General features: G+C 40.1%; 1 protein-coding gene across 12 annotated transcripts in view; it reads right to left on the bottom strand.

Moving 5' to 3' along the window:
* The window catches only part of ICS2 (isochorismate synthase 2), a 349,138-nt gene that overhangs the window by 194,147 nt on the left and 139,112 nt on the right, over nucleotides 1–15,879 (bottom strand). For 8 of the 12 annotated variants that reach the window (XM_089395535.1, XM_089395526.1, XM_089395525.1 and 5 more), the window contains exons 5-6: nucleotides 15,660–15,776; nucleotides 15,134–15,334 (exon numbers count right to left, since the gene is read on the bottom strand). In XM_089395535.1, coding sequence (XP_089251661.1) covers nucleotides 15,134–15,334; nucleotides 15,660–15,776 — 318 coding nt within the window. The remainder of the gene's footprint in view (nucleotides 1–15,133; nucleotides 15,335–15,659; nucleotides 15,777–15,879) is intronic. The other 4 variants (XM_089395531.1, XM_089395533.1, XM_089395534.1 and 1 more) reach the window with 1 other exon arrangement.

Raw genomic sequence — 15,879 nt, 5'->3', positions numbered from 1 at the left:
AGTCTTTAATCAACGACTAAGATTAGATCTAGTTTGATCCATGTCTTTTGGAATATTCTAACACAGATTCATATTAATACACATTAACATTTTATTTTCCCTACGTTTAGACTTAGGGACTCCATGAAAATTATTAATTATTTTAATATCTCCTGATCTGTTTAGAATCTACCCAAACCCTTTCTAGGTATTGGAAATCTCATGTGCCCCAACCTCTCCACCAAATTTCGTGGCTAGAGCACATCCGATGCTACCCCAAATCAACAAAATTTGCATATTCTATTTTTTTGTTGATTTTATGGCTTAACACTAAGTATGGGTGCTCATAAGACACCATAGAAACATGTTGCCCCGTGGGTTTAGTCTTTGATATGTGCAGGTAATAGGTCTACGGTAACCAAGAGATTGTTGGTGTTCTCATGACCTCAAGTTCGAGGAGCCTCGCCTGCTTGTTCTAGAGATCATGTCCCAGTTGGAGCCAGATGTTACCCACCATTTTGTGGGTGATATCCCTAGGAGAAAAATTTTCTCCATGATGGTCCTCAGCCGACAGCTAACAGCCCCTTGCAGCCACCAACCAACTCATTGTGCCATTTCTCTGCCACCTAAGTCAGCCATATGGTTCCTCGCTCATCTGTCATGATCGTATGTTTGAAGGTGGGCCTCCCAAGCCTAAAGGTATGCTTTGTCGTTTGGTAATTGAGTATTTTAATTTACTTATCATGGAAACTCTTGGGCATGGAATAATGGGGGGATTCAGCGGAAAGAGTAGACTAGGTCTGTGCTCTTGTCCCCTAGGTCTCTTTTGGGATGTTAACCTTGAACCCAAGTCCCGTGGGATCTCTTTTACTGGCCTTTGGGCTTCTGGGATGGTATTAGATGGGAAATCCCAATTTTGGATGTGTGGTACCGCTCCTCGACTCGCATATATCACTCCCCTTCCGCTCGTTATAACCCCTATCACCACTTTTCCCACCTGGGTCCACATTACTCCGCTGGGTCCACATAAGATCAGCCACCCCCTGCCCTTTGCCCACATCTTGGGTCAAGCCTGAAATGATGCCCCGGAGGTTGGTGCAGCGAAAAAGAAAAGAAAAAACATAATTGGCTGCATTCAATAGGAAATTGTACCAAAAAGTGCAAAAGATGGCTGGGACAAACACATTTAGCACGTGGGCAAAAGTCATTACATGAGCTCTACCCCCTTCCATGGTCATCACCTTGGTTCCTATAAGCCCTAGATGAGCCTCCTTTATCATTTAGGAACCCATGATTGTCCCAAACCCTGGTGGGCGATGAAATGCCCCACCTTAAAAGAGGGTATCCACTGCTATACTTTGCATATCATGTTGTCATTCCTTTGAACCTCAAGCATTTAACCAAAGAAAATCATAAAAGGAAAAAGGCATATGAAGAAGGGTGGAAAAATCAAGGTCGGGTAACTCATGTACCACGATTGCCCCCTCCTACACATCATTTACTCAAGTGTGGGATTTCCTTCTATTAACTACCCTTGTACCATGGCATGTGACCCAGGTTGTTCCCCTTCATTCCCTATTCCGCTATATCATTTAATCACATGCCACCACCATTTGAAAGATGTACCATGGACATATCTCCCCCTTCAGAAGTTGAAACCACCTAATAGGATGATTGGTTAACCCCCCTTGGAGCTTGAAGACATTAGCACATGCCAAAGCCCATTATGGAAGGGCATGTTAGATGAAGTGCCCACTTGTTTTCCATGGTTTGTAAATTCTTTTACTTGATTGCTTTAATGACTTGATATGTTGGAAGGTACGGGGATGCATTGGATCTTATGCTGGATTACAGATGGTCTCCATTTGGGTTTGGTCTCCCTATACGATGTCCTAACCCTCCATAGGGCTACATTGGCACATGTAGGGTGTGCATAGAGAGCTATGGACTTCCACAATGTGAAAATTTCTAACCGGAAATTCCACTGCAGCAACTGATTTATTTCACCTACTTATTCTTCACAATAAGTTATTTACGAAATCCCTTCAACAATTATTAAAATAAATTCTACTGCAGTTATCACATAATTACACAGAGAAAATACATACACAAGAACCAATCACATCAACACAATGGTACTCCTATTCCTAGGAATGTGGTTGCTTTAGAACAACACTTTGATTGGCATGATGCCACAAAGTTGATAGAGGAAAATAAAATGGACCCAGGCAAATACCTCGAGATAAACATCGGTACTCCTGCGAACCCAAAGATTGTTAAAATTGGTAAAGGTACTAGTGTTGAAGAAAGAAAAAGGTTAATCAATTTACTTCACGAATATCGAGATGTTTTAGCATTTTCTTATGATGAATTGAAAGGCTATAGGGAAGATGTCATGGAACATAGTATCCCCTTAAAAGATAAAAATGCTAAACCCTTTCGCCAGAATCTTAGGTAGATTAATCCTAAGTTAGCCCCTTTGGTTCAAAAAGAGCTTTCAAAGATGCTTGCAGCAGGAATTATTGCTCAAACAAGGCATTCAACATGGTGTTCCAACCTGGTGATTGTTAGGAAAAAGAACGGTATGATAAGGCTTTGTGTTGATTTTTGAAATCTTAATCTAGCGTGTAAGAAAGATAATTACCCTTTGCCAAACATGGAGACTCTATTGCAAAGAGTAACCGGTTTTGGAATGATGTCATTGCTAGATAGTTTTTCTGGGTATAATTAGGTATGGATTAAATAAGAAGATTGCCACAAAACCACACCACGGGGTACTTTCGAATACATTAGAATGTCGTTTGGATTAACCAATGCTGGGGCTACATTTCAAAGGGCTATGGATTATGCCTTCAAGGGTTTAATTTGGAAATTTATCGAAATTTACCAAGATGATCTTACTGTATTTTCTAAAGATGGTATTAGTCATACAAGTCATCTTCGGCAAGTTTTTGATAGATGTAGAGAGTATGGGATTTCTTTGAATCCGGCTAAGTCTGTTTTTGGAGTAACCAAAGGGGAATTACTTGGCCATATCATTTCTAAAGATGGAATTAAGATTGATCCTGAAAGAGTTGAGGCTATCCAAAAGATTCCTCTTCCCCATAATCTTAAATCCCTTCAGTCTTTCCTTGGAAAAACAAACTTTATTAGAAGGTTTATTCCAAATTACGCAGAAGTAGCTAAGCCTATTTAGAGTCTTCTGAAGAAAGATGTAAAATTTGTTTGGCAAGAAGACGGCAAAAAGGCTTTTCAGGAAATCAAATGCGCTATTGCAAGAGCTCCTGTCTTAGTCCCGATTACTCCAAGGATTTCATGATTTTCTCTTTCGCTTCTGAAGATACCATTGCTGGTGTCCTGTTACAGAAAAATAAAGATGGTCACGAGCAGCGTATGCTTTCATGAGTAGAGCGCTTCAAAATTCTGAATGAAAGTACAATACCATGGAAAAGCAAGCCTATGCCTTAGTCAAGTCTCTTGAGCATTTCAAGATTTATGTGGGTTATTCTAAAGTCATTGATTTTGTCCCACATTCTGTTGTTAAAGATATATTAACTCAAACTAATTGCTTAGGGACTCACACTAGGTGGGTTACTAAAATAGAAGAATATGATTTAGAAATTAGACCCACCAAGCTAGTTAGAGGCCAAGGCTTGGCTCAAATGTTGACTGAAGGTAATGAAAAGGCTCTTGGTTTGATTTGTCTTAACGATCTATCTTCGCCTGAGCTGCAAAGATTAGGAGAGCATTGGTGGTACAAGGACATTATTTATTACTTGTTAAATCTTACATGTTCTAACCATTTAGTTGCTCATAAGAGAAGGGCTCTTAGACTAAAAGCCACTAAGTATTGCCTTATGAAGGATGGCCTTGGATGGAGAAATCTTGAGGGCATAATACTTAGGTGTGTTGATGAAATTGAGTCCAAGAAATTAGTTTCTGAGTTTCATTCAGGATTTTGTGGTGGTCATTATGCTGCTAGAACTACTGCCCACAAAATTCTGAGAGCTGGTTATTATTGGCCTTCAATTTTTTTTGATGTGCATAAGTTTGTTAGAAGTTGTCAAGCTTGTCAACTGTTCACTGGGAAACAGAAGCTTGCTGCCCTGCCCCTACAACCTGTCATTGTGGAGGCACCTTTTCAGCATTGGGGTCTGGACTTCATTGGGAAGTTCCATGAAAATTCTAGCAATGGCTACTCATGGATTTTGACTGCTACTGATTATTTCACTAATTGGGTTGAAACCGTTCCTGCTAAGAATGCCGCTGAAAAGGTTATTATGAATTTCATTGAAAATAATATCATTACTAGATTTGGTGTCCCTGCTAAGATCACTACTGATAATGCCAAGGCCTTTAGTTCCTCAGAGTTTTCGTCTTTCTGTTTCAAGTATGGCATTGTCTTATCTCATTCATCAAATTACTATCCTCAGGGTAATGGTCTCGCTGAATCAAGTAACAAGAATCTCATGACCATTATCAAGAAGATAGTAAGAGATAATAAGAGATCATGGGATGGAAAAATCAAGTATGCTTTATGGGCAGATAGGATCACTAAAAAGAAAGCTACTGGTAAAAGTCCCTTTGAATTGGTTTATGGCTTGGATGTAACTTTACCTGTGCACTTGAAATTACCAGCTTATCAGCTCCTTCAACATTTTTCCACTAATAAAGATGTTCAAAATAGAATAAATCAGATTGTGGAGTTAGATGAAGCTCGTAGGACAACTTTTGATGGTATATGTAAAAATCAATCTAACATTAAGAAAAGCTTTGATAAATCATCTCGATCTAGATCTTTGCAGGTTGGATATATGGTACTTCTTTGAGATCGCAAGAATGAAAAACCAGGAAAGCATAAGAAGTTCGACAGTTTGTGGCTGGGACCATACATTATTCGAGATATTGCTAGACCAAACTCATTCCACTTGAGCAAATTGGATGGCGAACCACTTGATTTACCTGCAAATGGCCAAATGCTCACGCTGTTTTTCAAAGATGATATCTGATGCCATGGGGCATCCTCTGTATTGTATTTCTAACCTTACTCCTTGTCATTTTAGCATTTTATTTATGTTTTAGAATTAGAGTTACTTTTCATGTTACTAGATAGTTAATAAATGAAGAGCTTATATCTTTCATGTGCTTAATGTTATATGATGATTTTTTGAATGGACGCTACTTATTTTTTGTTGTGTGTTGCGTGGATGCAGATTTTGGATTCTCACATTCCTACAGTGCAACAACGTGTCCCCAAGTAGAGTCAGATTTTGACCACTACGTGTCAACTACCCATAGCAGTACATCCCATTTTTTCGCAAAAGGGTAGCGCTTGATCGTCGTGTCCATGCCATTTGAATCCCATCATCAGCATGATTGTGTTATGTTGTAAACCCAGTCTGCATGTGTAAATTGTAAATAATCTTAACAAATTTGAGTCATGTATGTAAATTGCCTAGGCAAACCTAATTTTCTAGTGATAATCTACGTTTCGGAAGGTTTTTTGTCTCACCGATCCATGATCGATAGAGTTTTCCTTCAGCCTAACCCCAAAGACGGAATGGATTTTGTCATTAGAATCTTAGGGGAATCCTAGTGTGCTTCAAGTCTATGTAAAATTAATTTGGAAATAATTCTAACTATTCGGTTAGGTTATTACAAATTGCTTGATCTGCTAGATTATATTTGTGTCACAGAACTGGGTAGTCTATGAGGGTCTTTGTTAAATGGGTTTTCCCCCTTGAGATGTAAGTGTAAAAATCATGATGTAAAGTGTCTTGAGGGTTAGAAAAAGTTTTATCCCCTCATAGGTCCTAGGTCCTAGGTGTTTTTTTCCAAAGGCTAAGTTCGAGGGTCCAATTAAAATAATAATAAAAAATAAATAACAAAATTAAAAAATTAAAAAATAACTAAAAATAAAATAAAATAAAATTTAAAAATAAATTAAAAATAAATAAAAATTTGAAAAATAAAATAAAATAATAAATAATAATAAGGCAAAGTTTTGAGGAAATAAATGCAAGATTTTAATTTTTTAAATATATTAAAATGCATTTAAAATTTCGACGGATGAGATTAAAAGAGATTTTGATCCTCATCAACGGTTAAGCTCATTTTGACATGGATCACTCGAACTAGCCATTGGAAAATTTTCCTTTAAATAGGGTGTCAGGGGTCATTTGAGATCATTTCGATCTGAGAGTCTTGTGCTAAAGAAATCTCTCTTGTTGTCATTTTTCATATGCAATAAAAAAAGACTTTGGGGTTGAAATCATGATGGTGTTACTCTTCTGGAAATGCTGTAAGGTGTTTCACTTCTGTGCATGATTTTAATTTCAGCCATTGATAATAACTTTATCAAGAGTGATTTTAAACACAGGTATCTTGTTTAGTCGCTAGAGTTTGAATGGTAGTTAAATTTCTGAATATGATGGCAGGTATCTCCATTAGATTTGGATGTTAGTATCGTTTTCTCCCTCTTTGTTAATGGTTGAAGTAAGCTATACAGGAAAATCTAGATTTCAAAGATCAACGGGCATTTGGGGAAGTTCTTCGCTGAACCAGCCAATTCCCGAGAAGCACTTTCTGAAGAGCCCAGCTAGTTTTGATCCTGGGCTTATCATTTGAATTTTTCTTATGAATGCATGAGTGGTTTTCTGAAGCATCTCATAGTAAATTTAAAATTCTGAAAATATTTCTGTGGGATACTGACAATCTGGCTATTTAGAGCCTTTAAGCTGTAAATATTGTAATTGTTTAACTGGTTTTAGGGTCTTAGTTTTGTTTCTTGTGCATTTTATTTCTGGGTTTTCGGTTTTTGTTATTGCTGGTTGCAGATCGAAAGAAAACATTTTGTCTGAAGCTAGATCTAGGCCCTGGAGGGTAAGATCTGGCCTCAGGTTCAGTCCTGGCAGGAATATTTACTTCATATCTGGAAAATTTTGCATGGTTTTCATCCAGCAATCTGAAGCAACACGATTCAAAATTTCTATTAAAATTTTCGGAAAATTTCTTCAAGGTTCCTGAGACACCGGTTTGCTACTTGCGTTTTCAGTTTCTTTTGTTGCTGCCTAAGGTTTCATTTTTATTACAAGAAAAAATTCGAAATTTTCTGTGGGCAATCCCTTTCTCCCGCAGTTGTCCAAACCCTCATCGCTGCTTCTCTCTCCCTGCGGATTTTCCTCACAGCTCACCCCCCTCATACGCTGCCATACTCCATCACTTATCCTCACACCATCCAAGTCTTCAATCTGCACACAAAAATAAGAAAAAAATAAAATAAAATAAATCATTGCTGCCTATCCCAATGTTTTTCCTCTTGGCTTTTCTTCATTCGTGCAGCTCTCAACTGTACGTTGCCCACTGTTTATCGTACGCTACCCAAACGTTGGCCCCAATCTGCGTCAATCCCTGCTCCACGCACTCCATTACAATTTCCCTTTACCCTGCTCTTTCACTTCCCTCCTTTGATGCGTCCATTCCAGCTCCCACGCAGCGCTTCAGTCATCCCACGCGTATTCTTCTACCCTCTTTTCACTGCAATCAAACCCTCGCTCGCAGCCACGTTCACCTTTCCCACTTCGCGTTCCAGCCTTGTTCGCGTCAAAACTTGCAGCTAGCTCGAGCTATTGCCACTACCCACGCTGACCTCCTCTGCTCTAAGTTGCATATCTCCCTTTCTTCCTGTGCGTAGTCTTTCCATTTGCCTGCGATTTTTATCGCCTCTCCCTTCCATGCTTACCTGCTCCACAACCCCTCTTTGCAGCGTACCCTCTATCCAGCTTGCCCTCCTCTTCGTCTGCCCAAGCCTTCATTCCATACGCACGTCCAAACCTGCAAAACACAATAAAAATTTGAAACATTTCAATTGTCATTTTTCTTCGTCGTCAAACTTTTGATACGATTTGGGTTTTAAGGATTAGACGTTTCGATTTTAGTTTCCTTTCTTTTATGTATAGTTTAGCGTAGGGTTAATGTTTTTAGCTTTAGAAATAAATTTTCCTTATTAGAATTGATTTTGTTTTTGTTATAGTTTAGAACTTTATAAATTTTGTTAAAGATCCGTTTTAGATTAGATTAAATTTTGATTTTATTAAGCTAGGTTTAGTTTTAGATTTATTTGTATTTAGTTTTAAATTTGGAACTTTATATCAAAAAATATAAAAATAAATAAAAAATATATAAAAGGCATAAAAAAATTTCCTTTCAGGTTTTTATTTAAGTCTTGTTTTATTTTAGAATTCAATTTATATTTTAATTAAAAAATAAATAAATCTTGAAATACCTTTGTCACATTTAGTCTTACTTTATAATTTTGGTGTGTCTCATGTCTAGGGCTAATGACAAAATTTTCGCGTTTTCGAATATAGCTTAATGTGCTTAAATTTTATCTGAAAAAAATAGCTATCTAAAAGTGGTGATTAGCATTTTCTGGTATCTTATCTTTCGAAGATTTAAATTTGTGAAGCTTTGCTAAGTCATCGTGGTTGCTTGAATGTTTAAATGCTTATCGTATGCTAAATATTTCAGTGAAATTTTCAAGCAATTATTGGAAGATTTGTTCATATTTCTGAAGCAGGGAGTCAATAATTTGATTTATACTCCATCTAACAAAGGCATTGGTATTAAACATTTAAAGATCTGATCAATTTCTTAAAATCAATCAGGTGTTTGTTTCCCTCGCTGTGTCTCCCAACCCAACTGGTTCTCCGTTTGTCTTCCTTTATCCCACAAGGTCTACCCCCCTTAGCCTAGGAAGATGGCTTAAACAAAGAGATCGGGGATCAGGGTGATAGCCCCCGGTCTGAGCGTTGTCGCGCTGCCTAGACACTCTGCGCGACAACAGGATCCAGATGGGGAAAATGTGAAAAGAGTTTGCAATGAACAGAGGGGAGTAAAATGTATGGTATCAAGAAGTGGGACCACGCAACCAAAATTAGGGTTTCCCATGTAGTTCCACTCCTAAAGCTATGTAGCCAATAAAGGAGATCTCATGGGACTAGGATACAAGATTAAGCCCCCCAATTGAGGTAAGGAAACAAGAGTATAGCTGAAGCCCCTCCTTCCAAGTTGCCAAATAATCCATGCCCATATGTGCCCAAAAAATGAAAGCATAAACACCTAATTACATAATGAAAAATCATATCTACGGGGTTGGATGGCCCACTTTCAAACATATGATCATGACAGATGAGCGAGGACACACAATGGCTGGCTCAGGGGGCAGAGAATGGTAGCACATCATAGTTATCAGGTGGCTACAAGGGGCCGCTGGCTGCCAGCTGAAGACAAATCTAGAAGAAAATTTCTCCTATAAGGGTAACCCACAGGTGGTGGGTAACAGGCCCTCCATTTGTCAAGTCGACCTACCCAAAAAGTGTTGATTTGGGGTAGCATCGAATGTACTCTAGCCATGAAAATTGGTGGAGAGGCTAAAGCACATGAAATCTCCAAGACCCAAAAATGGTTTGGGGAAATTCTACCCAGTGAAGGAGATATTAAAATAATTAATATTTTTAATGGGTTCCTAAGTCTAAACTTAGGAAAATAAAAATATTAATGGGTATTAATATAAAACTGGGTTAGAAAGTTCTAAATGACATGGATCAAGCCAAATCTAATCTTAGCCATTGATTAGAGATGTAATCTCGGCTGTTGAAGACTCAACAGAAAAAGTATAAGAGGAGGCTTGAGGGTCAATTGGAGATACACCAGAGTGATCAGTCAGTTCGATTTTCTAGAGCAGAGTTTGCTAAGAGAAATCGAACCAGTGATCAGAGTTGCAGCGATGGGTAGTGAGTGCAAGGCAGAGATAGTGTCGGAAGACCAGTGCAGAGGCAGAGGCAGATGCAGAGCCAGCAGGAGCCACGTAGAGGCCAACTGCAAAGAGGCCAGAAGGGCTTGCGTGAGTGACACAGAAGATGTAGAAGTGACGCGAGGGCCAAAGAGGCTGCGCAGAGTCTGAGAGGGTTGATGCATAGGCCAGGAGGGCTAACGTAGAGGCCAGGAGGGCTGACGCAGTGCCTCGGAGAGGTGTTGGAGAGGGTTTCTTGGAGTAGACTTTCAGAATATCTGCTTCCGAAGAGAGGTATTACCGCTAGATTATTTTCTTTGTTGGGTGAGCCAGTTTGGCACCCAGTTTACTCAAGAAAAGTTGCTTAATAATAAAAGACTCAGAACTGCTACACCAATTTTCCCAAGTTGGGTTTTTCCAAGGACAATTGTCCAAAAATAACGGTGTCCCTTGTGTGTTTGTCTATTTCTTTCAATTGTTGGTCTGTAGATGGTTGAGACTGTATTGTTTTTATTTCAGTATTTATATGGTCAAATAACTTGTTAGTAATTAAACAAGTAGGCGAAATAAACTAGAGAATATAGAAAAATTTCTAATGGGTAATACTTAAAAATTTCAACATGGTATCAGAGCATCGCAGATCATAGGAGCGCCAAAGGCACCAGCTGAATTAGAGAATTTGCAGCAGAAAAAGCTATCCCGAGAGACAGAAGTTGTTCCTAAGTAGAAAGCAACGGAGAAGGGGTGACGCAGAGGGTTTGCGTCATCAATTCGAGCCAAAGAAGGGGCCAACGCAGAAGCAGTGAGAGGCAGAAGAGGCTCACGAAGAGCCACGTCATCCTGCTTAGTCAAGTAGGAGTGACGCAGTTGGCTAATGGAGCTATTTAGCCACTGTCAAGATTGCGCAGAGCCTACAGGCTCAGTTCTTTAGTTGTTAGGGCATAGGAAGCTGTGGGCAGATTGTGGAGTGTGAAGCTGGTGGGGTGCTGTTGATGTTGAGGCAAAACAGTACCTAACAGGACAAAACCAAGGTAGAAGGGAGTCGCTACCTACGTGGATTTCTAGCCAAGAAATCCAAATCAGTGTTGCAGGAGCATAGGAGATCGGAGAGGTGTGATTCGACCGTTCGCAGAAAGATTTACAGGAAGGAAATCGACACTTAGAGGGAGTCTAGCAGAGAACTTCCAGGAGGGAAGTAGAGACTCATAGGGAGTCGAAAAGAGAACTTCCAGGAGGGAAGTAGAGACTCAGAGGAGTCGAAAAGAAGAGCAGAGATGGCCATGAATGGACTAAGGGATCAAGACAGGCTAGACGGGGTGTCCAACTTTGTCATCTAGAAGGCCAAGATCCTGTCTGTTCTAGATAGACATTGCATCAAGGCCTTTACCTTGAGAACCATGGCTATCCCAGTCAACCCAGCTAATAACGAAAAGTATGAAGATGTGATGGCCAAGGCGAAATGCATAATCCTTGATGGGGTCAAGGATCATGTAATCCATCATATTGCCGAGAAGGATACGACAAAGGAAATGTGGGACACCTTGACGAAATTGTATCAAGGCACTTTCGTGTAGAGGAAGATGCTAATGGAGAATCAGCTGCGGTCATACCAGATGCAGAAGGGAGAGCAGATAGATCACTTCCTCAATAGGTTGCAAGAGATCCGGGACCAACTGACTTCCATAGGGGCCATGCTGGATCAAGAATTAATGGTGAGGACCGCTCTAAACACAATCTCCGAGGAGTGGGAGACATTCGTCCAAAGTATTTTGGGCGGAGCGACTCTTCCAGGATGGGAAGAACTGTGGCCAACTCTTCGCCAAGAAGAGATTAGACGGCTAACCAAGGCGGGAAGCAGTGACAAAGGAGCCTGGGTTAAGAAAGAGGAGGAAGAGGATGCAGCTTTGGCATATGCGGGGCAGCAGGGGAAGAGGAAGAAAAAGGACCTCTCCAAGATTAAGTGCTTCAACTGTGGAGAGTTGGGCCATTATGCAACACAGTGTCCAAGGAAGAAGAATAAGGGAGAGACGTCTGAATCCAAGGCAGCGCTAGCGAAGGCGGAGGAGGTAGAGGATGATGACGATTGTGCCATGAGTGCTAGAGAAGAGGTGGGGAGACATCGAGCTGTAGTCAGGAAGACTATAGGCAATGAGGGGCAGGATTCTTGAGGTGCCCAAACTCATGGATTAAATTCAGCTACGGGTGCCCCGAAGTGACAGTGGCAGGATGGCGGATGTCGGTAAAAGTGGCAGAGAGTGCTAGAGTGCAGGGATCTGTAACAGCGCAGTGGGGATTGCAGTAGTGCGGGAGGCACAAAGGAGGTTGCAGCAGTGCAGGAAGGCACAAAGGGGTTTGCAGCGGTGTGAGAGGCACAAAGTTGTTGCAGCAGCGCAGAGAAAGCAAAGGGAGCACATGATAGCGACAGAGAGAGCTCAACATCAAGAGGGTTTCTAGCCTGACAAGGATGTCAATAGTTGGGTAGATCAGTTGCCATCGTCTCAGTAACTGAGTTGTAGTGCAGCAGTAGCAATGGTAGTGCTATGGGAAGCACGATGCAGCATGAGGAGAGAGGGTTGCAGTGTTGGAAGAAAGGACCAGCAGTAGCATGGATGCAGAGGAGCTGCCGTACACAGGTAGCAGTGGTAGTTGTAGAGTCATGGGTAGCAGTACAGAGGATGTTAGGCAGCAAGGCCAAGCATCAGCACAGGTACCGATGCCGAATGATCAGGGTGATGCTCAGTGGAGGAGTATTACTAGAGCACATTCCTCGCTAAGAAGGAGTGTTGATTTGGGGTAGCATCGGATGTGCTCTAGCCATGAAGATTGGTGGCGAGGCTAAAGCACATGAGATCTCCAAGACCCAGAAATGGTTTGGGGAAACTCTACCCGGCGACGGAGATATTAAAATAATTAATATTTTTAATGGGTTCCTAAGTGTAAACTTAGGAAAATAAAATATTAATGGATATTAATATAAAACCGGGTTAGAAAGTTCTCAATGACATGAATCAATCCAAATCTAATCTTAGCCGTTGATTAGAGATGTAATCTCAGTCGTTGAAGACTCAACAGAAAAAAGTCTAAGAGTAGGCTTCAGGGTCAGTTGGAGATACACCAGAGTGATCAGTCAGTTCAATTTTCTAGAGTGATGTTTGCGAAGAGAAATCGAACCAGTGATCAAAGTTGCAGTGAGGGGCAGTGAGTACAAGGTAGAGAGGCAGAGATAGTGCCGGAAGACCAACGCAGAGGTAGAGAGGCAGACACAGAGCTAGCAGGAACCACGCAGAGGCCAGCAGTGACTGTAGAGAGGCCAAAAGGGCCTGCGTGAGTGACGTAGAGGCTATAGAAGTGACGCAGAGGGCCAGAGAGGCTGCGCAGAGTCTCATAGGGCTGACGCAGAGGGTTTCAGGCTGACACAGAGGCCAAGAGGGCTAACGCAGTGCCTCAGAGAGGTGCTGGAGAGGGTTTGTGGAGCAAACTTTCAGAATATCTACTTCAGAAGAGAGGTATTACCGCCAGATTATTTTCTCTGTTGGGTGAGCTAGATTGGCACCCAGTGTACTCAAGAAAAGCTGCTTAATAATAAAACCCTCAGAACTACTGCACCGGTTTTCCCAAGTTGGGTTTTTCCGGGGACAATTGTCCAAAAATAATGCTGTCCCTTGCGTGTTTGTCTATTTCTTTTAGCTGCTGATCTGCAGATGGTTGAAACTGTATTGTGTTTATTTCAGTATTTATATGGTTAAATAACTTGTTAGTAATTAAACAAGTAGGCGAAATAAACCAGAGAATACATAAAAATTTCTAACCGGTAATACTTAGAAATTTCAACAAAAAGTCGTGTCCTTTCGCATGGACAAACAACTATGTATTGGCATTGTCACTCCACCATTTTGGCATCCAACTCGCAGCTTCTGTGGAAGGATAAAATAGTCATCTGAGGCAAAAGAAGACAAGTTTCTGAGGCAGGATATGACATGGATCTGAGGCAAACGAAAATGAGTTTTGAGACAGGATATAACAGAGTATGACGAGTTGAGACATACATTCTGTGATGAGCGAGTTTTTCCTGTGACACTACTTATGGATAGTCATGTGGCAGACTTCATGTGGACAATTGATTGGAGGAGGGATAACTTGGCACTTGAGTAATCAGTATATTGATCTATGACTTGGATTTCTTTTGTTGACTAAGATTCTATAAGGAAAGGTTTGCCGGGTTTTCCCCATGTGTGTTTTGCCCTGGCAGCTGGCCTACTCTCTGTAGTCTCTTGTCTTTTTGTGTATTGTATTTGTATAATTGTTTGATGACCTACTGAATGAAGAAAACAATAAATGGAAAAACATATATAAACAGTCACAAGTAATTATCATGATTATAAATTCTAGAATGCTTGAATTTCAAGATGGTATCAGACCTGGTTTTGCAGAGCAGTTCGAAAGAAAAAGGTGGAGAAGTCTCTTGGTTCAGCAAGTTATCTCTGTGTCTTCATCCACTCAAGAAGGACAAATTTTTAACTTGTTTCTGTGGCATATAGTTCTGTGATTCATTTATATGACAGAGGTCTGAATTTTGTAATACATTACCGGTGCAAGGAAGACAGAACCTGTAAGAGATCAACTGTGACACAGATCCGAACCTGTGAAAGCCATTTATGACAGAAGGTCTGTGACAGAAGTCTTTATACTTATCCAAACCTCTGTAGATTATATTTTAACATGGAACAAGTCCGAATTACATCTCTATGGTATTGTTATGATATTGCTCCTTGATGATGATCTGGGTAAGGCTTAATTTGAGCTTGTGACATAATTTGAATGTGGTAATAAGATGCCCTAATGAATTCTTAAAACCTATGTAATCCAAGCCAAGTAGTTAAAGTAAAAGTGTATCCTCTCTATGGAACTAATCTTATGATCTGAACTGAGTTAATTACAGATCGAATTTGTCATTTCAACCGTGACAAGTTTATGTCCGAGTTATTATATCTCTGTGAAAGAAGACTAGTCCAAACTTGAGGTTGAGGCCTATGCAGAAGACCCAGTACAGGACAAGAGTTTATGATGACATCCAAGATCATCTCTGTATACCTGTAGTGCTAGCTCATCACTGTGAAGAAATCCAAACTTTGTAGTAAACATAAAATCCATGACACTAGTTCGTGAAAGAACAAAAGTCAATGAAGGATCTGAACTCGGCAAGGACGAAGTGATACTGGCTGAAGTCCAAAGCATTTTATCTATCTCACTTTAGTATTCTCTTGAAGGACGGAATCTGCACTAAACCTATGTGGTCAATGTTAAGTTTTTGAAGCATATAATTATTTTGCTCTGAACAAGACATAATGGAACCATCATTACCTTAGAAAGGCTGCTCAAATCAAGAAAAGGCATGCTACGAATAAGCTTTGGAGAATTTTTCCAGCTTTCAGCACTGTTCAAACTTATCAGTTCTAAGGCCTTATGCACAGTGGCATCCCAGGAATGCTCATCTGGAACATTAGTCTTGTTTATCATGGTCAAATGAAGCATGTTTCCAGATGTTCTCATTTCAGCAGATACCTAAAAAAACAATAGCAACAACATCAACTGGCATGATTACAAGCATTCATTTTCCATTTGAAGTTTTGAACCATTTGGCAGTCTCGTGAATCAATAACCTTACATTGAAACTAAATAGTATCAAATCAGCAACAAAGAAAATCAGGCATAATGATGAGAGTGTGCAATAAACACAATGCATTCAAGCAAAAAAATTGTAGACATATTTTCTGCATATGTAATGTAAAATGAATCCATTTCTTTGCTGAAGGGACAAAGCACAAGGATGGAGGTATGAAAGAAATAAATGCATCAAAAGAAAAGGAAAAGTTCCTCATTTGAATACCTGGTGCAATGTCAGTTCAAGCGTATCTAATCCTTTGTTGAAGGTCCACAAAAGAGAATTATCCCATGCAATAGTTGCTGCTAGAACAGAATTTCCATCAAACTCATCTAATTCCATCTGCTCACAAAAGAGTAATGAAATATATTTACAACTACAACCAAAAGGCTTAGGTAAGCAAAAGAACGGATTAATAGTACTTGAAAAGTACCAAGTACAAGAA

The sequence above is a fragment of the Pinus tabuliformis genome, chromosome 1_2 (assembly GCF_031772625.1).
Source record: "Pinus tabuliformis cultivar Carrire ecotype Pingquan chromosome 1_2, CPIR1, whole genome shotgun sequence".
NCBI classification, from domain to species: domain Eukaryota; kingdom Viridiplantae; phylum Streptophyta; class Pinopsida; order Pinales; family Pinaceae; genus Pinus; species Pinus tabuliformis.
The sequence above is the reverse complement of the archived record's forward strand: the minus strand, read 5'-3'. Positions and strand labels throughout refer to the sequence as shown.